We start from the raw sequence: 27,804 nt of genomic DNA on the forward strand, positions 1-27,804 counted from the left end.
TGACCATCTGATGGTAGTCTATGTACAGTTGCCTGACTTACTGTGAAATGAACTGATTGTCAGTTAAATTAAAATGTCACGTTGAGGCACAGGTTTTCTTAGGCTGGGACATCACAAGGAATAAGAGAAGAGAGGTCAAAACAAAACAAAACAAAAGAATCAAAAAAAATATCACAAGACTCTCATTAGAAGCACACATAAAGCTATACATGATTGAGTCTGTCTGTATAAAGCAAATACACTATATGATATCTAAACTGACTGAGGGCTTTGATATAGTTCTGATGTATTTTCAAGAAAACACCATAGCAACAAGGGTTTGACAAAGCCCTTGTGGTTAAAATGTAAATAGATAAATAGAATGAGAAATTGTGTGTAATCAGGACTTATTAGTTTACTATTGCCACCGAGAGGTCTTTTTGTGTGTGATCAAACAACAGCAGCACCCTATGGCGTGACATGTTTTATTCTCAGCACCTTCAGTGAACCGTTACCTTTTATAGCCTATCGTCAAGAAAGACGACACAACACCCCGCCCATGTTTTGAAACCGCGCCTCCTCCTAAACTCCGCTACTATAGTCACAGCCAGGAGTTCTGCATGAAAACGGTGCGTAGAACTTTTTCTCCCCTTTCAACGAAAATTTCCATATAACAGTAGCATAAATAGACAATAGCCTATAACATGTACGTAAAGACACGCATTAGACCGGGCATCTAATTGACATGATCGATTTCCATTTTGCATGCTAATCTTGAAACCCCGAGGCTTGTTGATCTGCAATGTAAACTGTAAACAGCCATAGGAGACCAGTGGAACTTTACTCGACCGCGGCTGCGCTCGTGAGATAAACGGTTCTATTCATGAAGGCCTACTTTACGCATAGCAATTATTATCTCATAGGGCAAATTGATTTATCTGAAAAGTGAAACGTGCGTGCATACGGTATGCTGGGTCTGTCTACATGGGCTATGGTGCACACTCGTTTGCACAGTAATAAGCTCTGTGTTTATTTATCCATTTGTGTCCCCGAGAATGAGAATGTAGCCAATGTCTGTGTATTGCCTTGTTGCTGAAAATACATTTGTAAACTTGCAAATGAGGCCAAACAGTCCAAGACCAAACTGTGGGCAGTCAACAAAGTCCATCGGGCACTGATACGACTCTAGAGCTATAGCCTTTGACCTAAATCTTTGGTCTGCCTTGTTTTTCTATTGCTTACAGACTTTATTGCCCACAGTTTACTGCAATGCTCATATACGCGCGCGCGCACAACCACACGCGTCTTGCTCTCTCTGTGTCTCTCTCTCTCTCTCTCACACACACACACACACACACACACACACACACACACACACACACACACACACACACACACACACACACACACACACACACACACACACACACACACACACACACACACACACACACACACACACACAGCCTTTTATAGGCTATTTTGTATTTCATGCCAAGGTATGTGGGGTAGCATTTCTTCTTTACAGATTTTATAGGCTACCAGAGGAGGATTATAAAGGCAAATTGATGTTTCCGAATGGGATAGGCTAAAAATGATATTGTTTTGTTAAAACAAAAATATCTATAGGCCTATTCTGATAATAATCATTGCTAGTCTTTGTTACTGAACATTACAGAAAATGATGTGTTAGAGCTATTTAACACTTAAAGGAAAATAAATCACTTCTTCAAATTGATTATTATTATGTGCATGCTTTAAGCCGGCTTTTAGTTCACTGGCGTATTATCTCTTAGTATTTGTCTTGGACTCAGCATTTTCGAAGGTGTAATACTCAAACCTTTAAATTGATATTAAAAGTACTATTTTGGGACGTGTATATGAGTATGTACTCTCTTAATTCCATCCCTAGTTTCCTAAACGGTGACCAGTGAATGTAGAACCGCAGGATGCTGACTTGGACCACACTGGGCAGAACTGGGGCCCGACTGGGTGTGATCAGATCTTGGAGGAGGACAGGAGATGAAGGCCGGAGTCTGCAGGCCCTTTCCCCTGGGTGTCACCCCACCCTTCAGACAGGACAGTTGGGCCATTTCTCCTCTTTGCCCCCCAGTGCTGCTTCCTCCCTATCCTCGACCACCTTCTCCAGGTCCATCGGCACCACAGCGACCAATCAGAATGCTTCAGCGTCACCCGCAGCCAATCAGAAAAGTCCCTCGTACAGTTACATCGTTGTGGGAGCGGGGTCAGCGGGTTGTGTCCTGGCCAACCGTCTCACAGAGGATGCCCATGAGTCAGTGCTGCTGTTGGAGGCAGGGCCAAAGGACATGTTCCTGGGCAGTACGCGACTGTCATGGAAGATCCACATGCCGGCCGCCCTGACCTATAACCTCTGTGATGAGAAGTATGCCATCGATGTCATTACTTTTGTTTTGAAACTTGATTTTTGTCTCACATTCAACCATCTATCTACATCAGGGGTCTTCAACGTTTTCAGGCCAAGGACCCCTTTGTTGAGAGAGAGATGAAGCAGGGACCCCCACAATCTGTTCATAGATTCCATATTTTCATTGTTTGACAGCACAATCATCAGTGTATTTTGGATTCATGTAAATTTGTGTTTTCAGATATTTAACCACTTGAACTGTCAATACTTAATAAACTTGACCTTTCACTCTGTACTTAGTCTGCTCTTTTCCCCCCAAACCTCTTTGCCGAAAATAGTTCAAGTGGTTAATATAAAAAAGGAGGGAAAAAAAGTTTCTATCACTCAAAGATTTGGAGGACCCCCTGTAGTAACTCTGAGGACCCCCTAGGGGTCCCGGACCCCCTGTTGAAGACCCATGATCTACATAATAAATTACAACTGGTTTAAGATTATAATTTTTCCTTTTCCCATCGCTATTTCAGGTACAACTGGTTCTACCACACCTTACCTCAAGCGCACATGGACAACCGGGTCATGTACTGGCCGAGGGGCCGCGTCTGGGGCGGCTCCTCTTCTCTCAACGCCATGGTGTACATCCGAGGACATGCTGAAGACTACAACCGCTGGCAGAGGGAGGGAGCCGAGGGCTGGGATTATGAGCACTGCCTCCCTTACTTTAGGAAGGCTCAGTGTCACGAACTGGGAGAAGACAGGTATCTGCTAGTGGTTTATGTAATGGATAACGTCTGGCTTATTACGCTTATTACACTAATAAATACATTAATAATTTGACTGAAAACTAAAAACAAAACAAAGTAGTGAAAGAATTCCACAAGTGCTGCACTGGCCTTCCCCCCGGCGCAACACGTTGCCTTGGAAAACACAAGGAAGTTGATCAAATATAATCCATTTTCTGTTACTGCCAAGCCCCCAGAACCCTGGGGGCGCCCTGAAACCAAATGGACATGGTGGCCGTTTTGAGGTACTGCAGTTGGAGCCACTAACCACATGAACGCGCATAGGCTTCTTTGTATTGACGCGCGTTCATACCGGAAGAGCTCGTTCATGAATTTGAGCCCCAGCACGTCCATGAACACAAACTATGACGAAAAATGCGTCACAGTGGCCCCACTACGTCACGGTTTTACTACGCGGAAGGAGGGGTGAAAACGCCTCATGCGCTGGGTGAGCAACTCAATGCAAGCGGACGGGCGGGGATATCTGGTGTCCTCTCTATTCTTCTTATAACTCTATGGTTACTGCATCGTCTATTTCTCGCTTCAAATATTTAAACGTTTAGGTGTAAATGACACCTAAATGTGTGTTTGTTTACATGGCTGTCATGTTGAATACGGCATACAATTCATGCAGTGCACCCAGGTGCTCTGAGCGCTGATTAGGAGCGGAGCGGTTTGTTATCAAGAAATAACACACAGCTGATATCAGCGATTGACCAATCAGAATCAAGCATTCAACCAACCGTGTAATAAATTATAATATTTAATAAAGCTAAGGGCACTCGGGTGGCACTTGATGGTTTTCCATCCTACTAGTTCTACTCCCTGATTAGACAGGTAGAAAAACAAGGACACTAGGTGAATACAATTAATGTCTTAAGGGCCGAGGTTGGGTACCACTGCTCGGGGTTGAAACGATGGCTGTAAATCGTGATCGTGGTCCAGATGTCTTCCCTTTGCTCCACAGGTACCGAGGAGGCAGTGGGCCTCTCCACGTGTCCAGAGGGAAGACCAACCATCCTCTCCACAAGGCTTTTATAGAAGCAGGCCAGCAGGCAGGATACCCCTTCACTGATGACATGAACGGCCACCAGCAGGAGGGCCTGGGCTGGATGGATATGACCATCAATAAAGGTACAGGAAACACCATCAGTATGCTGGAGGAATGCCATGAAAGTTACAATAGTAGCTTCCAGTCAATTCTGGATTGAAGCAAACGAAGTTGTGCTCTGAAAGACGCATCAACAGGTTTTGATGAGCCCACTTGCCAGTGTGTCTACAGCTGTTAACAACAAGGGCTGACAAGGAGGGAGCATCTATTCTAATACCTTTGAAGTGTCAGGGTCTTTAGGGATATCAGAGCCCACCGGTGGTGCTGGGGTGGTGGTGGAAGCAAACAAACAAACAAACACATACAGCCTTTAGTAACAGTGACAGCAAAAGGAACTGGTCAGCTGACATGACATTTCAGTGTTACAGACATATACAGTACATAATTTATACAGTATTCGCCACATAGTGGTTTGCCTGCATGTAAACCTCTTGAGTGTATCTGCCTGAACTAGCTCCCAAGCTATGCATCATATAATACACTACAGTATATATTTGATCACATGAACAGCCTTTAACAGCCTGGATGAGGGGGTAAAGAAATATGCTTGATTGGTCAACACTCAACAGCTGTATTTTCCCTGGAAAAATGCCAAACATGTTTGCTGTGGAGGTTTTGGTTAAATTCACTGCTGAAGAGGCACTGGGGTTTATCCAGATGCAAGGAAACCAAAACACAGAGCAGAAAACTCTGTCTTTCAACGTTATACTCAATGGCAAAGTTACCATGTTTATAGCCATCTCCCAAAGCACACTGTCAGGGAATCCCAGCAGGTCTACTATTTATTTCACAGGGATCGTTTTTTATTGACAGTATATGTGTAATGTTAATCTATTAATTAAATTGTTGATCAAATGCTATGTTCTCATTTCCTATGTGAATAATAAGGCAGGTATGTGATAAACAAATCATTGACAGATGCCTGGGTGGTAATATATATTTATATGTGATCTTTATGTGATCTATAATGAGATTATCAATACATAAACCTCCCCAGGGAAGAGGTGGAGCACAGCCAGTGCCTACCTGAGGCCAATTCTGCGTCGGCCCAACCTGAAGACTGAGGTTCACTGTTTGACCACCAGGATCCTGTTTGAAGGCAGCCGGGCCGTCGGTGTGGAGTACAGTCAGAACGGGAAGACTAAGAAGGTATGGAGGATAATACCAATGTGTGCATAATTGGAGTTTCAGTGGCAATGTAGACAATGCACCAGAATAATATTTATCAGCTAAGTTGACTAAAACCAAAAAAAAAATCAAAACACCTTGCAAGATTGTAGATCAGCTTGTTTTCATACATCATTCCATTGTATTTCCTCTCTGTCACCAGGTGTTTGCAGAGAAAGAGGTGATTCTGAGCGGTGGAGCCATCAACTCTCCTCAGCTGCTCATGCTGTCTGGGGTGGGCAACGCCGATGACCTCACTACACTAGGCATCCCTGTGGTCCAGCACCTACCAGGTGTCTGTCTGTCTGTCTGTCTGTCTGTCTGTCTGTCTTTAAAATATTTTAAATCAGGGGTCTTCAACGTTTTCAGGCCAAGGACCCCTTAGAGATAGAGATAGAGATGAAGCAAGGACTCCCACAACCTTTTTATAGATTCCATATAGTTTCATTGTTTGACAGCACGATCATCAGTGTATTTTGGATTCATGTCGATTTGTGTTTTCAGATATTTAACCACTTGAACCGTCAATACTTAATACAGTTGACCTTTCACTTAGTCTGCTCTTTTTCCCCTTTACACCAAACCTCTTTGCCAAAAATAGCCGATCTACAAGCTGCTATTTTTGACTAATGTTCTCAGAATAAGGACACTAGGGTTCAATCAAGTGGTTAATATAAAAAATCCGAAAAAAGTTTCTATCACACGAAGATTTGGACGACCCCCTATGGTATCTCTGAGGACCTCCGTGTTTTAAATGACCAATAATGCAAATCAGACAATAGATAGAAAATAATGCTTTAGATTTTTACTGGGTTGTTTCTCTGATGTGTGTCTCTTTATATTGTCTTCTCTTGCTGTGTCTTTGTGTCCCCCCCTTCTGTTTCTCTGTTATCTCCCAGGTGTCGGCAGTAACCTTCAAGACCATTTGGAGTTGTACGTTCAACAGCAGTGTACTCAGCCTATCACCCTCTATAAGGCTCAGAAACCCTTCCATATGGTGAAGATAGGCCTGGAGTGGCTTTCTGTGTTTACTGGTAAAACTTAACACAGACACCCAATGTGTGATGATGTGTACACACATCTTGCACAATGTCATTGTGTTCTCCTATTATACTGCTTGTAAATTAAAACTCTGATGATCGTCTCCTAGGTTATGGGGCGACAGCCCACTTGGAGAGTGGGGGTTTCATTCGGAGTCGACCTGGAGTCACGCACCCTGACATCCAGTTCCACTTCCTGCCCTCACAAGTTATCGACCATGGCCGCGTCGCTTCCAAGATAGAAGCCTACCAAGTATGTTTGTGTGGGTTTGTTTTTGGCTGTATATGTACCAGTAAGACTCCCTAATCGGGAGATAAGCGACCGTTGGTCGCTTATCTCCACAAATAGGCCAAAAGTTTGTTTTACCAATTATCAAGACATACGGGCAGTTGACAGTTTGCCATGGAAACTCATTGAAGTTGAATCTCCATATATAGAGATAACCTACGCATCACACTTAGTCTGACCTCACCAGCCCTTATCGCCAGGGTTGGCTTATAGCAGCTGTCGGTAGGACCATATATGGATTCTGTTAGTGTGGATCTCCTAACAGGGCATCATCTGGGATACAATCCCTTTTATGCCCATATATGGAGATGCCTAACAGAATCCCTTTCATGCCCATATATGGAGATCCCTAACAGAATCCCTTTTATGCCCATATATGGAGATCACTAACAGCTAACAGAATCCCTTTTATGCCCATATATGGAGATCCCTAACAGAATCCCTTTTATGCCCATATATGGAGATCCCTAACAGAATCCCTTTTATGCCCATATATGGAGATCCCTAACAGAATCCCTTTTATGCCCATATATGGAGATCCCTAACAGAATCCCTTGTATGCCCATATATGGAGATCCCTAACAGAATCCCTTTTATGCCCATATATGGAGATCCCTAACAGAATCCCTTGTATGCCCATATATGGAGATCCCTGCTCTGCGTATCTGGTTGCTATGGTAAACAGTTGGTTGCTAGGGTAAAAAAACATGGTTGCTATGGTAAACAGTTGGTTGCTAGGGTAAACAGTTGGTTGCTAGGGTAAAACCATGGTTGCTAAGGTGGTTGCTAACGTACACTAACAAACCAGCAACAACAGACTGTTGCCACAGCAACGTACACAAAGGTTTGTGTACACATGTGGTGTGATGTCATACTGATACGGAGATATGAACAGGGCAAAGGTGTGACGTGTGACGTGTGACCGACGGACGGACGGACGGACGGACGGACGGACGGACTGACGGCCGGTGGAGGTTTTCATAGTAAACTGCTCCCTGACGGTCGCAATTAAATAGCACAGGGAACTTGTTAATGGGAAGAATAATGGCAAGAATTCTTCCATTTAGATGCTATCGTAGGTATTGCCCACTTTGTTTGGTTCGCGGCTTTGGATACGATCTTCTGCCAACTACCTTCAAATTGCAAATTAGTCATTGTGAGGGGAGGTATCTCAACATTGTTGTGTTCAAAGGTGTAGAGGGGAAAGAAAACAAGCTTACGTGCAAAAGTACAGCAAACAATTTAAAGTCGCGTATTTCAAAGAACAAGCAATCTTTGGTGTCATTTATTACAAACAGTAAATCTGACTGCTTTTGTGTCTGTGTATTCATGCATGTGTGCTAACCTGAATAACAGCTGGCTATCACACACATACTGTACACAACAATAAATCAATAACTGGCACACCCTGGGAAACTACAATGTTGCCCTTCCCTAGATTTTAAGGGCTGTATGCTTACAGTATGTTGGGCTTATGAGATATCATTCATCTTTAAGTTTATGGTGAACCAATGAGAGATGGTTTTGCCCTACTGTAGGTTCATGTTGGACCAATGAGGAGCACCAGCATTGGATGGATGAAGCTGAAGAGTGCCAGCCCTTTAGATCATCCCATTCTACAGCCAAACTACCTCTCCACAGGTAAGATCTACTCTGAGGCTCGGCACATACAGGTTAAGGGACAGGTTGGGCTGTAACGTCATCGTCTTAGGAAATATGCGCATTGGGTTGTACAGACGGAGACGCAAAGCCAGCTTCTTCAGATTTATTCACTCTGGGAGCCAGTTTAAAAAATGTGCATATTCGGGGACCCAAAACGCAGGCTCTGTGTGGCCTAAAGGTCCAAACGAGTAAAAACCTTTGCGAATTCACCTAAAATATCTTTCGTATGGACGGCGCCTAAGATGAATACAACATAGACATGGCACAGGCAGGCTCAGTACACTTGAATGGATGGGAATCATTGACTACAGGGACCTCGGAACTCCATGGTTGTTAATGCAAATGCAGTCATGTCAGTGGTCAGATAATCAAACACAAACGTTTTTTGATGCTTGTTGCATACATGTATACTATAACTATTGGAATGGATTTCATTCTGTACGTCATTTACGCCAGCAGGCGTACAGATGAGTGCAGTACAGGTTCAGTTCAATATCCCTCTCCTCTCCTCTCCTCTCCTCTCCTCTCCTCTCCTCTCCTCTCCTCTCCTCTCCTCTCCTCCTCAGACGTTGATGTGTGGGAGTTCAGGGAGTCTGTGAAGCTCTCCAGGGAGATCTTTGCCCAAAAGGCCTTTGACCAGTTCCGTGGCCCTGAGGTCCAGCCAGGCCCGGCGGTTCAATCAGATGCCGAAATTGATGCCTTTGTAAGACGGAAGGCTGACAGCGCCTACCACCCGTCCTGTACCTGCAAGATGGGCTCGCCCTCTGACCCCATGGCGGTCGTGGACTCAGAAACACGCGTCCTGGGCCTGGAGCACCTGCGAGTGGTCGACGCCTCCATCATGCCCAGCGTCGTCAGTGGCAATCTGAACGCGCCCACTGTCATGATGGCGGAGAAGGCGGCTGACATCATCCGTGGACGCCCGGCACTTGTTGACCCGGGGGTTCCTGTGTATAGCCCCCCGACACTTGACGCACAGAGGTGAGGTGCAGTGGGAAAGGAGAAGCCCTGTCCCTGAAGATGGTGTTTACTGTAGTTTAGGCTCTGGTGTCTGAAGCCAGATGTTTCTGTTCCTTGTCTGCCTCTCCTGTTCTGTCTTCTGTCTTAGATTTGGAGAATTTAGGTCAAATCCATGAGGAAACACTAATTTAACCTCTTTAATATACTAACCCCATACTTGACATTGTTGAATTTGAACGAAGGAGGGGCATTCAGTGTTTCATTGCGTTTTAATAAGGAATGAGGATTTGGAATTGGAATCGAACCTCATGGACATGCAGTGGTACAGTCTAAGCCTATCTTAAAGGAGTAGTTCACCCAAAAAATTACTTATTACTTGCGCCAGCAGAGCATGCAAGTAGGGTGATGAGGGCTGTCTGTGGGTGGGTATGTGGCCCAGCCACCAATGAGGGAGCCACCAACCAACAAGTGTGACAGAGTGCAGTATATTTTTCTATCAATTACACACCCCATGAATTCTTGAATTCATGGAGTTATTTGTCGCATTCCTAATTTGATGACCAGCAATGACCAGAGGAGTCTATCCAGTAGCCAACTCAAAGAGTCTCCTACCGTAGGAGACTTGTGTAATTGATTGAAATAAGTATTTTTTGCGGGTGAACTACCAGTTGGGCTGGTTGGTTACTCAGTGTCTTAGTCGATGACGGTGCTCAGGGATTCACCAAGTCTTTGTCAGTATCTTTAATAGGACTCCAACTTAAAGTACGCCAAAGCTCCACCCAGATCGTTGCGCTGCGTTGCGGCTGTGTCATTGACAACGTCAAGTTGACGTCCAACCTGCTCCACTGCAGGCTTTTTTTTAACTATAGCATGTTGTGTTTATATTATATAAATAATTATATAAAGAAGTAGATAGAAAAGGAAGTAGATAGAAGTGAATGAAAAGCATGTGTATATAATTAATTAGCTTACACAATGCAATTACATTTAATCGCCACCAAACGCAGCGCAATGCAACGCAAAGTCGGCAATGGAGCACCCTTCATTGATTAAAAAGGGAACATTCCCTGCGTTGACGCTGACGCGATGCTCAATGGCTGAAGTGGAGCTTTGGCCATAGTAATGTAGCTGACGGCATTTGAATGTCCAAAGGGAAGCTGGACCATTCCAGAGCATAACTTTTGAAATGTACTTGAAAATATATTTTGGGACCTGAAAATACATTTCCCTAAATTCTATATTTTAGATACATTGTGGTTACTAAAAAAATATTATAATCATAAAATGATCAACCTTTAGCTTCATTTTATCTTGTGTAAAGTTTCTCTACTGTTAAGCATTTACAATAGTCTGTTTACTGACACGTTTACACATACTGTCCAACAACAGTAGGCATTCTAAATGAAGTGAATTTGGTCATTATCTATGGATTGCCAATTTTCTAGGATTTACAGTCAATGTATGACTAATACATATAAAGGCAAATCTTTGTTATGAAACAATGAAAATTTGACAATAACTAGAATAACAGATCTACAAGCTCATAATGCATTGCATTGTGACATGTTGTGTGGGCTTGTAGATTAGCAATGTTATCTACCGGTATGTCATACAAAGAAGTGATTGAAAACATGTGTTTTATGTTTATACTAATAACAGTGCATTCTGAACACGAAACAGATCTTAACTTTCTTCGGGATCCGTTTGGTCTGATGACCATTTTAATGAAGTGCCAATAAGTATGAATTATAGCTCAGGATATTTTAGAACGGTACTTGCCTCTTACCTTAATTTTAAGAACACCATGAATTGCATGGATGATAAACACTAAATATATTTAATTTCTTGTCAGTAAAGTGTATAATGGATGTTTACAAATAAAATAGGAACAAATGTATGTAATTGGGGCCATATGTATCAATAGAGTGTGCAGTCTGTGCGCACAAAAAAGTATATAGTGTCACTCTTGCCCTTTTGGCCTCCCTTTTAAAGTCCCACAACATGTTGCTCTTTGAACCAACACTATAGTGTAAATATATTTACTGCATGATTACTCCCACTCCCTCTTTATTTTTGTTTGATATGCCATGACAATGGCCCCAAATAATATTGTTTTACATTTTATATGCATTAACATGACCACTATTGGGTCAAAATGGGAATGGATATGTGTGTGTTCCCTCGCGCACAATTCCACTCTGATTTCTGCATGTCGTGATATATGATGAAAAACTGGTGTGTATGCTTTTTAATCTGATGAAAAACATCCATAAGGAGAAACACAGAATAATGTCTATGCGTCCATTTAGTGCGGAGGCTGCAAAACCTTCATACATATGGCCCCCAGTGTGATATATTGACTAGGTTTTTATCACAATGAAATTATATGAAGGTGCTGAGAAGTCTAATAGAGATGAAGTATATCTTATACAAAGCTTTGCACTACTAACCCTATGAAACATCTCAGCTCAAAATTATAGCAGTGTTTTTGTTATGCAGAATTTTGGAAACCTTATACTGTATGTCATGATTATATTTGTATTGGAATCAAAAGGAATGAAATGAAGTACTCAGCCTTGTGACACAAAGTTTGTTTGATTTTGTGATAGTATTTTTAAGTGTTAATTGTTTGAACCAGAGGCCATACTCTGATGGTGTCCTCATCATGTGAGTCTTACAAAATGACCAGCTGTTTCATACATTCAAATAATCAAGAGAATCAAAGCATCAACATACAAAATGAGGTTGTTGTTGTTTTACAAAATCTAAAATCTAACATTTTCAAGTTCAGGTAATCACTTTTATGTAATTATGTTTTTTAAAAACAGATTGTATATACATTACTTCATCATAAAAATCTGTAAAACGGTGGAACAGTATAAAGAATAAAGCTGTGAATTGCACATACAGTATTTGTGTGTGTGTCTTTACTGTATATAAAGTAAGGAGAAGAGGGGAATAGAACAGTGCAGAAACCAAGCAAGCCCAGGAGTGGAAGAAATGCCAAACAAGCTTCTGTTTAGCCAACTGAAGTGTTTGCAAGATAATACAGTTGAAACTGGGAATACTCAATCTCTGCCAGGTGATAATATGGAACATAAAGGTAATGACACCGTGGCTCCCTAGGAGGAATGACGCATCTAGGACACGGAAACAAATTCAACACTGACCAACCTCTCCTGACTGATGCTCAAAAGCCCACTGCCACAGTGGGAAGACAAGGAAGAAAGACTCCTAAAAACAAAATTAAACACACACAGTGAAAGCTGTTGAGCTGCTTTGATAAACTCCAACTTGATTGTCACATCACAGGTTTACAGGACGGTGTTAAAGACAGAATACTAGGAAAGAAGCACCTTCTCTGCTGATGGAAGCTGCAGCAGACCACATGGTTGAAATTGCCACTGAGGTGTCAGTTCTTCTGAAAACGATTGCAAGAGGCCTTGGATTGGACTAGGTTGGCCTGAGGCTGTTGAGGAGACTGAAGACTCAAGAGGAGGCTGTCATCAAAATATGGACTGATTATTTAGGAGTTGGGGGTTAGTGTGCATAAGAACATCAGGTAATTGTCTAAATGAATGAAACATCATCACTGTTGCGTAGAAACTTTGTATTTGTACGTTTTTTCGTAAAGTAAAGCCCTGCTTCATCACACAAGACTGTCGCACAAAACTAGTGAAAATAGCAGATCTATGTGTGCTCAAGCCTTGAGCTCCCTGCTTGAGTGTCCCAAGTATATGAATATGCAGCTAAACATCTTGGTCCCTTGACTTGGTCTTAATTGAAGGTACGTGGTAAAGTGTTATAAGCTCTACAACCATACCTAGTAGTATGTATACACTTCGGTGTAGAGTTGACAGAGAGCAGGTGTTTGGGACATCAACCATTCTGAAAACAATTTTCAATATTTGGGTGTATTCAAAACATACTCCAAGCGTATGACCCCATTTTATATAATTTATTTATTTAGTTCAAAATCAAGACATTATCAAAAGTGGGGATATACAAGATTTCACCTGACATGTGGCATGTGTCATACTACACATGCCATATCAACAATTGCATTTCAATTATTATGTGTGGGTTAGGGTTTGTAGTCTGATAGGGGAAACAGGTTCCCATTTCTTTTTTAATCACTTTTTTTATCTCTAATTTAGTCATGATGCCAATTCATTTCTCCCCACATTTCTGTGTTGTCTTTGCTGATTCTACTGACCCACCTGGCTACCAGTGAGGAGTGCCCACTCCTCACTGCCCAAAACTCCCTGCTGGCAGTGACAATTCACCCTTTGTCAGCCTTCTGATTGGTCCCTGACTGACCAACCAGCAGGCTCTTTCTGCCTTGTCCTGGTTCTGCCTTTTTTTATGTTGAATTTGCTAAAACATAATTTTTTGAGAAATAAAAACATTTAAAAACATGCCCAGTTACTATACGGCACCTGAGAGGCTCCTTTTTATTGAAACCAAGTTTAAAATGAGAATTGAATACACAAAACAACAATAAGAGCAACTGAATTTCAATGGTAGTGGATGTAGAGAAAGGACTGTTGTCCCACCAAGACACAGCAACCAATGGGTGCGAAGAGGGGTGGGACAATGGGTGGGACTTGACAAAGGGTGAATTATCACTCTCCCTGCCAAGCTTCCCTCCCCCGAACACAGGCCAATTGTTTGTGTAGACGCTCAACAAAGCAGTGTGTGTAGCGTTGTTCCGACGTGTCATTAGTCCGACGTCAATAGATGGCCGCTAAACAAACCCCATGGGACATAGTTGACCGGGGCAACAAGAAGAAATCAATTAGGGTCCTAAAAACTGGATAAAAAGAGAAAAAATAAGTAATATGGGTACATGGGAAATTTCCCCTTCTAGACGACTGGGCCAATGTCCGTCCATGCATGTTTATTCCGTGTGTGTATGCGTGTAAGTGTGATATGCCCAAGGAGGACGTCATATTCAACTGATATGTAATTTCCATTTCAAGTCAAGTTGTCACAGAAACAACCCTTAATCCCTGATAGTTAATTTCTAGTGATATTTGGTGGGTGCAGGTGTCTGGCCAGTGCTGGCCCTTGGAACCTGGGAACCTGCCTTTCCACTAAGTCGTGAGCTGAGCAACACCAACGGCTAAAGGTCTTTGCACACTGCCGCCCGTTTCGTATTTATTTTCGGACCAGGGTTGATTTTTTCCGATTTTCGCAGCTGTCGCCACTGGGTCCTTTGCTCTCTCTCTTCTCTCTCTCTCTCTCCTTGGCCCGAAAAATGCTTTAGAGGATTTCGGATTTCGAAAAACGCAACGAAACAATGCAGTGCAGTGTGCAACCAGCTTTACAGTGCAGTAGCTCACAACATGGCTTGCATCATACACATATCGTCGTTGTTGGGTAGAAACCTTGGATGTCCAAAAAAAGAATGGCGTCTCACAGACATCCAGTATTAGCTTCTCGGCTTTGAGACCAGCAGTTTTCCCGGGGCCAGTTCAGAGCCAAATGAGGAACTGAGGGCCAAGACCTGAACATAACAAGGGATGTATGTGGGGAAAAACACATTAAATGTGTTTTGTTACAGTCAACCAGTCCACATTTTGGGCTGGTTGACACCATTAAAGAGTACAAATATAAAACACATTTTAAGAATTGTCACAAAGAGGAAGTCAGGTAGATTGAGCGACTTCCTCTGTAGACACTTTCCACCATCAAATTTCTCTTAACCCCTCAATGACTTCTTCCATTCATCTGTTGTACTTTCCATTCATCATTCTAAATATCAGCCTGCCCTTAAAACAATTCTTCTCTTTTGCTTGGAATGTTGCAATCCTTCCCCCTTAAAAAACGTAGAAAGAAAGAAAGCAAGGCACTTTATGTTCTCTTTATCCATCGCTGTCCAGTTAACTATACTCACTGTCAAGTGTCAGAAGGCTGGTCATAATTAATGTGTCTACAGTTAGTAAGAGCCAAGACCTCTGCCATCACCTCCCTGTGACTGCCCTCTAAATTAAAAAAGCACCCCCCCCCCTCCTAAAAAAAAGAGAACATAAAATCATCATATTAAAAAAAATAGTCAACTATATTTACTGTCAGTTGTTCATATAGTAGCAGGATGAAATGTAAAAACAGACATTGCATCCTGCGATGTGATTTCCCGGTAGAAAAAAAAGGTTCCATAAATGAATAATAATAATAAAAAAAATATCCCATTGCAAGCTGCCGCTATAGCATTGTGACACATATCATCTCATCTGTCAGGTCCTCCTCCTGACATTTGACCAAAATGTCTGGCTCTTCATCACTGTAGTCTCGTATGCTACAGTCCCTGAGCCCTGCAGTTGTGAAGAGTGTGTCCGAGCTACTGGTCCCAGCCCCAGCGGATCCACTTGCTCCCCCATCGTTACCACTCCCCATAGTGCCGTTCAGTAGGTTGCTGGCGGCGCTCTCCATCTCATCGATGGTCATCTCACAGGCGTCGGCAATCTCATGCTTGGTCACTGTGACGAACTTTGGGTCACGGGCATACATGCCCAGGCCCTCTGAGATGAGCACCTGTGAATGCAAAAAAAAAGAAAAAAAGAACGGACAGGCATACTTAGCAACAAAACTATCCTTAAGGGGGTTCCAGACAGTACGCCACTAGGATCAGCGGCGGCCGCGCCGTGGTGAAGACACAAACACACTCGCTCTACGAGTAAACGCTGCGTGGTATTTCACAAAGATGACCAAAATCCAGCTCTCGTCGTCCAAACTGTACAAACGAGCATGTTTGCAGGATTTCACGGGACCGCGCCCGCTCGCCGCCCCCTAAACTTCTCCACAAGGCCAAAATAGCCGCCCGCCTTTCATTGAAAAAGGAGGAGGCGCCGACCGCGTTCCGTCTGGAACCCCTATTAGAGCCCCACTGCTATAAGTCTCTGACTGTGGCTGATGTGTCTGTGTCTCTTATTTGTCCCTTAAATACATGTGTGCAAACATTTGTGTGTATTAGTGCACACGTGGGCTGCTTTTTGCACTTGTGTTGATAACCCATTTGATTGATTGAACACTTTATAAGCCAGAAATGTAAACAGCAGGTACAGTTAGACATAAAAGCTAAAATCATCACTGTCATCTCAGTCATAGACTCTACATGGTGGATTAACAACACAAGTGCAAAAACATACACACATACTGTACACTCCATTGTAGAGTATGTGTGTATGGTTGTTCGTCTGTACTCACAGCTTCAACCAGACTGTTGGCGCTTCCTCTCTTCTGCAGGAAGTGCGTCCGTCTCTCAGTAGGTAACTGTAGGTGTGAGGGTGAGTGACAGCGGCTGGGCGGGACGTCCTGGGCTTCTGTATACCATGAACTCTTCCTCACCATGCCGGGGATGCTATTGATACTGCCAGGACCACGCCAGTCCACCTGGACACAAGCAGAGACAATGTCATACCATATACAACAAACCATACATAACAATACCAGAAAGACGCCTAAGGGTGAAAAATAAATGTCTTGGCCATCTGGCCAGTGATGTATATCAAACCAGTTACCCATATATGGAGACCCCTGGTACCCATATATGGAGATCCATCACAGATTTGGGCTTAATATTGATGACATCAGGGATCTCCATATATGTGCATAAAAGGGATTTGGTTCCACTGGCATCACAGGAATCTCCATATCAAGGGATTTGGTTCCTGGTGGCGTCACAGGGATCTCCATATACGGGCATACAAGGGATTTGGTTCCCCTGACATCACAGTGATGTCAGAGCGTGAGAGTAAATCAACAAAAAAGACAAGCGTTACCCATACATACAGATACGGTCAAGATGTGACGGTTCTGACCTACGGTCGAAATTAAAAGCAAATATTACACTGCATTAACTTAGACATAGGGCTATACAGTACTTTTATGCAATCTGAATACAAAAATGCTGAGCACCAGGCATCGAGGACTGCCAGGAACATTTTGGCTGAATATGGCCCATATATCCAGATGTGAAAATCAAGCCTCTGGCTATTTTCAATCAATCTACAGTACATGCGTATCTATCGTTTTATCAATTAATCCCCCAACCACCTAACTTCTTAAGGGCCATTTATAGTTACGGATGGATGATTTTGTGTACGTTTGGGGTTGCGGAGGAACTTACGGTAATTGCGTCGACATGCATAGTTCCGTCCGTTCTCTGTGTTATATACGGTTCAATTACATACTGTATCCAATAGATGGCACCCAAATGCATCTTCCCAATGAGCAAACATGTTGATAGGCATCGGCGATTACATGCATTAAGTAAATAGCCTACAGCCGTGCTGTGCGTTCTTTCAATGGCATCGTACTCTATTTTCACTCCATAGTTGATGTCCCTGCACGCCATCGCCGTCGGAAACTGCTGTTATTAAGTCTATTATTAATATTATTATTTGGATAAAGTAGAACAACTTTTAAAACCAATCATAATCATTTAAAATGGTATCATGATCTGACACTGGCACTTTGCTGCTTCTGCGTTCTGCCTCCGCTGCTGCTGTGTGCACTGCAGTTGTACAAGTGGCAACAGGTCTGCGTCCTGAACGGCTTGTTCACTGTTCAGCGTTACTTTGTGATTTATTTATTTTTTACTTCCTCCTACTACGCATGCTACTACGAAATGGATACCAGAAAAAAAGACGAAACATTTCTCCCTCTACTGCCCCCACGGTTGACAAAAGTTCGCCACGGGTACTTCATGTGTACGTACGTTTTTATCGGTTTTAATCCGTTAGGTTGAGTGTTGTCCGTAACGTTACGGACAGAGACAATTACGTCCGGAGCTACGGAGAGACCGGATCAAAGTACTCTCCGTCTCCGTTCGTTATGTATCCCTGCGTTGTTTATGTACTACTATGCATGGTACTTTACCAAACTACCATAACCACGGGTCTAGTGCTGTCGGATTGCACCGGAACAACGCTCTGCCACCTTTTAAATGAACACGCTTTGAGATGAGAACATGGTGAAACTATTCTTGAAGTCAATTTGACATTTGGTCATTTATAGTTGTCTAATGTACAGTATGTAAACCGTGGGAACAGTGATAATATATAACCTTTGAAATAAGCCAAAACGTAGCCACGCGCATTTGCGCATGAGCACTCCAGGAATTAAAATAGAACTACACCCCTGCCCATATACAGACTATACCGTATATATACAGACACCCTCAGACCTGTATGAGTGGTGTGTAGTTAGGTGAGCAGTCACGGCTGATGGGGGAGGCAGGGGGTGTGGCCCAGGAGCGTAGCGACCGCGTCGGTGAGAGACGGTGGATTCTACTGCCATCCAGACCTGCTACTGCCATTACCTAGGCAATCAGAGAAGAGGTAAAAATGACATGATGATTCATAAGATCCATGAAATTAAATTACCTGTTGCTGCATGAGGTGTAGAGGCAGTACAATTACCTGTTGCTGCATAAGGTGTAGAGGCAGTACAATTACCTGTTGCTGCATGAGGTGTAGAGGCAGTACAATTACCTGTTGCTGCATAAGGTGTAGAGGCAGTACAATTACCTGTTGCTGCATAAGGTGCAGAGGTAGTGCTGTGCAGGGGGGAGAAGGAGGAACCTCATCCTGAACGCGTTTTCTCCCAAGACACTCAAAGTTGAAGGTAGGTGACAGTCTAGTGGCTGAGAGAACACACAGGAACAGGATTATTATACAGAATAGGCCTACTGTATAACAATAATAATACTATAGTCCACACTCCTTTGTGGTATTTGTCACATATATTGTATATTTGCATTTAACCCCTCCTTTTTTGTTAAACAATAAATGTATTGAGATAAAAAATATATAAAACATGTACGATTCTTGTGTTAATAATAATTTGCCGATAACAATCAAACAACAATAGAGCAGACAAACATCACATTAAAAAATAATAATAAAGCACAAAAACACATATATATCTATAAATAATAACATTATAAAATCACTATTTATTCATAAAATAGATTAGATAGATAGACATCTATCTAACCAAATGGACCCTTGTACACTCCCTTGTACACTCAGTGTTACATTAACACTGAGGATGATTCTGTGCAGTTGCAGTTGCGTTGTGATAATGTAGCAAATTTCACCATGAAAATAAATTAACGCCAACCTTGGGGCGAGGGTACAACAAGTCTCTTAGGCGACTGCCTTTCCTCCTGGTAGATGGGCTGTTGTTGGTCATTGTCATAATAACAGCCAGGCTGGTGCTGACCCCTGAAGGCTTCAAGGTCAAATTCTCCTTCTTCCAGGTCATGGCAGAATTTATTTGGCAACCTGCAAAACAACATCAGTAAGGCCAGGGTTCCATCTGGGATGGAGGGGAACTCCATGCATCTGCTTTTAATAACCACCCTTGTGGTCATCCGTTTTAATCGCCATGTTTTTTCCCAGGTTCTGGTCAGAGCAAATTAAATACAATCCTTTCCTTTTTATTTGGGAAATGTCTGTATCTTTCATAATATCACAATTGATTTGAACATATGTATCTTTACCACATTAGCTCTACCGTCAACTAAACTGCAACCGAACAATCTGCGTTTCATGTTATTCTGATTATGATGGCATGCAGCAATAATAAATTGAACTTTATTGATTTTGCATCGGTCAATACCTTTCCCTGCTGAGCATGATGTCCTCCTCCTGAAACTCCTCCCCACTGTAGTAGTCCACTGACCTCGGACCGTCATCAATGCCCTCTCCCCCCGGCTCCTCTCGACAAATGGTGGGGACCAGACCACCCCCTGTTTCTAACCTGGAATTATAAGGTCAATTATGAGTTGCGAAGAGCTTCCATTATATTATTGTTTTTAATAACTGAACTGGGATTATGTACTGTAATTAAAGTACAGACCCCTCAAGGGATTCACTTCTCCTACACACTATCACCATCACCAACAATACTTTTATAATGGGAAATGTATACAGAGTACCGAAGTCCTGGCATCAAAGACACAATAGACCAGTAAGACTCCCTAATCGGGAGATAAGCGACCGTAGGTCACTTATCTCCACAAATAGGGCAAAAATGTGTTTTTCCAAAATCTTCCTGATCCATGTTGATGACATGAGTGTAGACATAGTGTGTAGTGAGTTTCGTGATTTTAGGGCAAAATCTGTAGGAGCAGTGTCCAAAAATGTGTTTTAAAAATCGGCCTGAAGGTGGCGCTAGAAGAGGGGCATGTGAGAAATGAGGGGTGGGGTCTCCGCGTTGCCTTGGCGGACGAATAGGTACCGGGCCCGGCTCTCCCGGACGCTCCTAGCCCGAGTTACGGCATTTTATGTGAGCTGCAGTGGAGGGGGTCCTCCACTGGGGGCGCCACCACTTTTGCATCCGTTCTGGAGCAGCAGGAGTGGGTGGTCCCCAGGAATTCCCCGTGAGCAGCCCTGTTGGGGTGGTCATTTGGTCATTTTTGCACATGTGGTCATTTTTTACACCTGGGGGTCCCCCAGAGACCTGGGGGTCCCTGGAGCTCCGGGGGTCCTTGGAGGTTGTAGTTTGGCAGGTAAGGAGTGTGTGTGCAAAATTTGGCATGGATGGGGGCAACGGTTGTGGAGATATGAGCAGGACAAAAGTGTGACGTGTGACTGACGGACTGACTCACTCACGTGTGACGTGTGACTGACGGACTGACTCACTCACGGACAGCCCGTGGAGGTTTTGGTAGTAAATGCGACCTATGGTCGCAACAATACCCATGGAACAATCTTTTAGGTTCAAAATAATTCACATACCTAATATAGGCCTCGTAGTAGTGAGTCCTGTTCCGAGCAGAGCAGAGGCAACCCATTCAGATAGGAAGGTTTATTTGGGATGTAGGAACCAGGAAGGGAAGAGAAGAAAATATAGAATATGAGTTTATTCAATATGAGTTTTCACGTTTTTATAATCGATCACTGATCAACTGACCTTTCTGAATGTGACTTCCAAGCCCTGTCATACTCTCCCTTGCCGGGATTGGATGGGCCCGAGGACGGCGGCACCCCGTTGGCAGTTGATTGTGGCCTGTCCCGCCTTAACGAGAACTTCCGCTTCCTGGCATTGGCCATGGAGAGAACTGAGGGCACGTTGGCGTTGTTGAGGTTGGCATTTGAGGACAGGGGGGACTGGTGGATTGTGAAGGTAGAGTGGGGGTAGTTATGCAGGTTAGGGGGGTGATAATGGTGGTTATACTGGATTGGTGAACAGTTCCTCTCCCTTCCCTTTTCACTGTCAACGGCTCCCATGGCAGTGAGGGGTGGCTTGAGGGAGGCAAAGAAGGTAGGGGGCAGGACTTGTAATGGTCGCTGGGTGACGGTGGTCAGGTGGGTGGAGCCTCGCTGGTCTCCATTGACGTAGTTGACATGGTTACCAAACAGATCGCCATTGCGCTGTCGAGAGTTAGGAAGTGGAGGCTGGTACAACACAAGAAACTCATAACATTTGAGGTGTCAATGTGCATGAATTTAAGTACGGTAAAAGAGTTGTATTATACAGTATAAACATAAAAAAAAAAGTTGTGGGCTAATTTGTACACTCTCAGAGTTAATGTTACATTTTTACTGGGTAACAGCTTGTGAATAGTGCCCATTAAAGTCAAATAATGTGTAATTAGTATATACTGTAGGTGCCAAACTTTGGGTCGTCTTTTTCTCATCTTCCCATTAAAAGTCAATGGGAAAATGTAATTCACTAATGAATTCATATAAATGAAACTATTCAAGATAAAACTTAGCAAAATGGAAGCACACCATTCCGGATGAAGCCATATTTGACATATGGCGTGTGTGAGTGTGTCATATAGTCAAAACTACATAGTCAAAACTAAATTATATGACCTATATATGGTCTGACATAATAATATTTAGCTTGGAAAAAAACTTGAAAGAAAAACACATTATTAACAACAAAATGTTATGCTAATGTAAGCAACATGAAGACCTGTTACCCTGTATATGTCCTCCTCGTCCTGTCTACTGATGTCCACTAGCCCCGCCTCCGTCAGGTCACACGATATGACTCGACGGATCTCTGGGCCGATGTCGTGGAGCGTGCGGAGGCCAGCCTGCAATGAAGACAGCAAATAAGAGCCACACACACACACACAGACAGGTGCAAAGGGAGGTACACTACACACATGCACTTGCACACACGCACGCACACACACACACACACACACACACACACACACACACACACACACACACACACACACACACACACACACACACACACACACACACACACACACACACACACACACACACACACACACACGGCCAAAGTCGTCCCAAACAAGGCATTCATTGGCCTCCATGTTTGTTATCTTTATTAGTGCAAGAGAGGCTGTGTACAGCTCTAAGCGTTCCCAGATGTGAGGAGCTGCAGGAAAACTGCCAGGCAAAGCAGTTTTTGCAGATGCTCTTTTAATCCATATTGTTTTCACTATCAAACTCAAACCACTACATCATATGGCATACTGGTATACATCATACGTTTGTTGTAATGCACTTCAATGCACTACTAACAAAAACAATCTTTTTGAGTTTCTTGTTTCCTTTCATAATTTTATTAATTGATTTTGAAATTAATAATTAAAGTATCTTTACAAGTCCCCAGAAACCTGATGTCACCCTTCACTAAATTGAGAGAAAAAGACCTGCCAATGATAATGATGGAAGATGATGCACTCACCTGTAGAGCCATGGTGGTGTTGAGCCCCTCCCATGAGCGCCTGCCTACAAGACCTTGCTCTTTGCGTTTCTTGAACTTCCTGAAGTAGTCCTGTATCAGGAAGGTGGCATAGAACTTCCCCACAGTTACCTCGTCATCTGAGTGAACAGATCAGACACACCACAGTCTGCCGAGTAAGCACCTCTGCACACCTCTGCATGCATAACAACCTCAACGGCAAAATACTTTGACGCCAACAAGACCTCAACTTCCACCCTAAGGTATTTCAGAAGAACTAGCCATTTGACATAGACACTACTGCACCATGACCTCAACGTTTAAATACTTCAATACTAAGATACTGCAACAGTGACCTAACTGAAATCTAAATGAAAACTACTACAGTATAATGGGGCCAAGATTTATCTGGAAATAAAGTTATCTGTAAAAAATCACCAAATAAATGATTGGTGTCAAAATCTCCAATAAACCATGTGGATGTTGTTTTAATCATACCAGTGCCTATTACAGTATTATCTTTATTAAATGTAACAATTATTCAAAAACCAAGGAACATACACCAAAGGCTTGTACATATTTACTGCTGACTGTGCAGCAAATCAACAATTGGAGATAATAACGTTTACCTTGAATTATGGTTACATTTAACATTTAATAATACATTGGTATAATTATATTTCGTATTTGAATTAACTGTCTGGAAGTAGGTCAAATACACTCAACCAACGATTATCCTTTATTTTGGTATCCGATATTGGCTAATGGGAGGGCTGGCGGAGCGGACCTCAGCCGCGCCACTATAACTCTGACATAACCATTATAGTTCACACTGTAGCTACACCCAAACAATCGAGTCGTCTTGAGTTGACAATGACATCAGACAAAAAACTAACACAAAATAAATAAATAGAAAAAGCCTTGTTAATACTCCTCAGATGCTCTTAATATTTGCTGCTTGTAGAGTAGAACAGGTGCCAGACAGAAAGTTTGATCTAATACTACAGCAACCGTTAATAGGCAGGCCTTTTCCGTTCCATAGAAGCGCCCAAAACCGTTATTCCATATTTAGGCATAACATGGCTGATGTCAGAAATGATCTCATGATGTGACAAGTAGCATTGAGCGTTTATCTGCAGGACTGAATCATTTATGGCTATTGGCTACAATTGTATCCATGTTTTATTTACAAGATTCATACTTGTCATAGAAACATCTCAAACATGCAGATATTTGTCAAACCCTCACTGGCTGGCAAGACCATCATCCTGAAGGTTGAGCCAAGTGACACCATTGAGAATGTCAAGGCCAAAATCCAGGACAAGGAAGGAATTTCCCCTGACCCGCAGAGGTTGCTTTGTGCTGGTAAACAGCTGGAGGATAGTCATACGAAAATCCAGAAATAATCCACCCTCCACCTTGTGTTGCGTCTAAGGGGAGGGCAGTAAATCATTCCATTATCGTAATGGAACTTAATTCATGAATTATAGTTTTGTTTTTTGAAGCAAAACTACATTCAGATAAAAGGACCTGGCCATTGAAGGTAGCATATAGTTTCACCAAATAATGCTTTCAGCCACGACGACATCTGACCACACCTACTTATGAGATCACAAAACATTACAGTAAAGTAAAACATACTGCAGACATTTAAAGGCAGACAATTGGTGCAGTACACTGATCAGCACATGCAGGGAGCTAGGCACTAGTACTCATTGGTAGGCAAAGCAGTGACCTTAAGCTTTAAAACTACCATCCCATAGAAACAAGCACTATATTTAATCAGCACAGACCATCTAAGAAAGAACATCTACAGCACGCCATGCAAGGAGGCAGCACAGGTAGTTTGATCTGAATCACTCAGACTGTTAGTTGCTAAAAGCAGACTGGGAATACTACAGAGACTAAAACACTGGCTGTATCAGGATATCTAAGAAATGCACATGCTGTATTTTCTTTTTTCTCTCTTTTATTTGGCACTTTGCCTCTACACAGTTGGAGTTGAGCCAAATCAAGGTCAAAGTAACAATGAAAAGAGAGCTGGCCAGGTGCATAGTAAGAAAGCCTTCTGTTTGTTATTGCCTCACACAATGCAAAATATCTGTGTGTTGGAAACAACCCAGCAGGGGGATAATTCTATGCACCTTGTTTGCACATGCCTTGTTAGCAGTGGTTTTGAACTCAGGTTTTAGGGACCCAGACTACAGGTAGGCTTCTCTTCTATCAGGTATTTGCATTCACCTGGTCTTACAGTAATTAGCCCCTGATTAGATGCTATGGTAAGTTCTGGGTCTCCAGACTGGAGTTGAGAGCCACTACTCATGGCTGATGTGCACAAATCTACAGTAGGAGGCAGCCATTTTTATACAACTAGCACATTCATTTACAGCATCCTAACACAGCCAGAGACACTAGGAGAGGCTCTGTGCAGAAAAAAGAATGTTCACACAGTAATAGTTCCCCACCCTACCAGTCACTGCCTGTTTTTCATTCAAATTTGATTAGTTTTTCTTTCTTTCTTTTTTTTTTTTTTTTTGCTGAGTACATCAAAATGTGATCACGGTTTTAATTATAGAAACAAAATGCACATAATGTGATCTGATTTATGAGCCTATTTACTGTATCCACTACAGCTTTTTCTTTCTTTAATATTTTTTTTTAAATAAAAAACACTGTGTGAACATAATCTAAGACATGTTCCTGGTTTGATGATAGACTAAGAAATATGTTTGCCTGTCACCTTTCCTCTCTTTGTAACTACTTTTATCATTATTAAAAAGAAAACTTTTCTCCTTTAAAATGCATCTTCAATATAATTTGTATCTGCAGTGGTCAATTTCTTGTTTAGTATTTTCTTCCTTCCTTTATCTTTATTTGTATGATTATATATTTTTTTCTGCACAGAGCATCAAGGTGAATGAAGTAACTAGTTCCATGCCACCCAACTAAAACAGAACTGCCTCAGAGCGCTCAGGACAGCAGAGAGGCAAGAGGAGAAGGAAGAGGAGCAAATGAACACTCTACGGCAGAGGAGCAGAGAAGCTTGGCAGAAGAGAGAGAAACAATGGACAGAAAATTATACAAAGGCATGCAGTTGTTGAATCCAGGATAGCTGGCCACAGAAGCCCAAAAGCACACTACAGACAAGACAGAATACTGAACAAAAAAGTTACATTGGCTATTCTGAAGACAGTAGAAACAAAACTACATTTTGAAAAACAAAAGGGAGGAGGAAGGTCAGACACAAAAAGAGAGAGACAAAAAGCGATACTTTGTCTAATGATCGTAGCATGCACACAACACTGTGAAACAGAATGACACAGCAAGTCCCACTATGATCAGCACACCTCACCCCATGAATGCAACAATAGGAAGTAGGGATCTATGATTAATCATCACATTGCAACATCAGTCTACAAGTTGGAAAAATGTTACCTACTGGAAACTTCTTTTGCAATATCGGTATCGGTTGATTTGACCATGCAATTAATCGGTAGGCCAATTGAATATTGACAAATATATATATATATATATATATATATATATATATATATATATATTACATCTCTAATAGGAAGCCAAACCAATACCATGTGTAAGTGGTCAGCCTCCTTATGTGATTCAATTCATTTCAATTCAAAGGAGCGTTAACATGACAAGGCCAGCCTTCCACCCTTGGATGAGTGATTGAGAAAGGTAGCCCGGAGTTGGTCGCTGTTTGTGCAATGTAAAAGTAAACACACTTGTAAGCGTTGTTCTCAACTCATTCCTGGGAGAGAGGTGCAGAAATAAATATAACCTTACTACATACATGAAAGAAAGATACATACAGACAGACAGACAGACATATAGATAGACACAAACATACAGAGTGTAAGAGAGAAAAGGAGAGCCTGAGAGAGATGTTTTGGGAAATTATATGTGTTAACCACTGACCGCCTGCAGGGGGCACCACTTGATCTAGCAGCTTCATGCTGGTTCTCCTCCAGATCTTCTTAATCACCACCCGCAACTCCTCATTGGCCTGTTCCAGGTTGCCTTGGTGACAAACAGAACGCAAAAGGAAATGAAAAATATTAAATATAAATAATACATTAATAAATAATAAGATGCTTTGGATAAAAGTGTTATTAATCAATTGTGCGTGCACACACACACACACACACACACACACACACACACACACACACACACACACACACACACACACACACACACACACACACACACTCATGTCTCACTGGTACTCAAACTCACCCTCAGTCTTGATTTTGAGTGCTGTGCGGACCAGGGCAAACAGTGTGGCATTAAACATGACCGTCCCATCACTGTTCAGGGGCATGTTCATTGCCACCAGACGCTGCAGGAAATACAGGAGAAAAAAACAATGGAGGAAAGCATGGGTAACCATTATAATAACAGGTGTATGGTACATTACAGATAGATTTAGATTAGATTTGTACTCTTGTATGATGAAGCAGGGCATTTATTTAAAAAAAATAAAAAGTAAAAAAGTATTTAAAAAATGTAGTAATATATTATACATATGAGTAAAATAAATCAAAATCCAGTAATTATTACTAGAGTTTAACTGTCATTGTTCTACCAAATAACTGTTTACGAAAGTTGTATTACTTTTTAAATGACCCATCTTTAGGCGGTGCCAGATGCTTCTACAAGTGACTCTGTGTGTAAGTAGAGATGTCTCCATATAGCATGGCATCTAATCTAACACCTGCAACTAA

The 27,804-nt window shown here is 42.4% G+C and overlaps 2 protein-coding genes across 3 annotated transcripts in view; one reads left to right on the forward strand and one right to left on the reverse strand.

The window, feature by feature from the left end:
* Positions 1-575: 575 nt before the first annotated feature.
* On the forward strand, positions 576-12,280 carry chdh (choline dehydrogenase). 2 transcript variants are annotated; one of them, XM_080732445.1, is made up of 10 exons: positions 576-608; positions 1,892-2,383; positions 2,890-3,120; positions 4,112-4,278; positions 5,253-5,404; positions 5,586-5,715; positions 6,322-6,456; positions 6,573-6,715; positions 8,290-8,392; positions 8,980-12,280. In XM_080732445.1, exons 2-10 carry the CDS (start codon positions 1,929-1,931, stop codon positions 9,396-9,398), a joined length of 1,935 nt encoding a protein of 644 aa, XP_080588571.1. In that variant the 5' UTR covers positions 576-608; positions 1,892-1,928; the 3' UTR covers positions 9,399-12,280. The 2 variants fall into 2 exon arrangements, with proteins under 2 accessions (XP_080588571.1, XP_080588572.1); XM_080732446.1 differs by lacking the exon at positions 576-608 and adding an exon at positions 666-685.
* Positions 12,281-15,580: 3,300 nt separating this feature from the next.
* cacna1db (calcium channel, voltage-dependent, L type, alpha 1D subunit, b) overlaps positions 15,581-27,804 on the reverse strand; it is a gene marked incomplete at its 3' end in the record, with an annotated part of 67,229 nt that continues 55,005 nt past the window's right edge. The window contains exons 37-47 of the mRNA XM_080732637.1: positions 27,317-27,419; positions 26,996-27,097; positions 23,063-23,199; positions 22,317-22,433; positions 21,299-21,759; positions 20,003-20,143; positions 19,502-19,665; positions 18,907-19,022; positions 18,564-18,698; positions 16,583-16,768; positions 15,581-15,910 (exon numbers count right to left, since the gene is read on the reverse strand). Of these exons, the coding sequence (XP_080588763.1) occupies positions 15,581-15,910; positions 16,583-16,768; positions 18,564-18,698; positions 18,907-19,022; positions 19,502-19,665; positions 20,003-20,143; positions 21,299-21,759; positions 22,317-22,433; positions 23,063-23,199; positions 26,996-27,097; positions 27,317-27,419 (1,992 nt within the window). The remainder of the gene's footprint in view (positions 15,911-16,582; positions 16,769-18,563; positions 18,699-18,906; positions 19,023-19,501; positions 19,666-20,002; positions 20,144-21,298; positions 21,760-22,316; positions 22,434-23,062; positions 23,200-26,995; positions 27,098-27,316; positions 27,420-27,804) is intronic.

The sequence above is a fragment of the Nannobrachium achirus genome, assembly GCF_963921795.1.
Source record: "Nannobrachium achirus genome assembly, chromosome: 9".
Taxonomy (NCBI): domain Eukaryota; kingdom Metazoa; phylum Chordata; class Actinopteri; order Myctophiformes; family Myctophidae; genus Nannobrachium; species Nannobrachium achirus.

What these genes read in the sequence shown, in the direction of transcription:
- chdh (XM_080732445.1), top strand. Translation starts at nt 1,929, where the DNA reads ATGCTGACTTGGACCACACTGGGCAGAACTGGGGCCCGACTGGGTGTG. An exon ending in GTGGCTTTCTGTGTTTACTG is followed by an intron (nt 6,457 to 6,572) that starts GTAAAACTTAAC and finishes ATCGTCTCCTAG; the next exon opens with GTTATGGGGCGACAGCCCAC. An exon ending in CCAAGATAGAAGCCTACCAA is followed by an intron (nt 6,716 to 8,289) that starts GTATGTTTGTGT and finishes GCCCTACTGTAG; the next exon opens with GTTCATGTTGGACCAATGAG.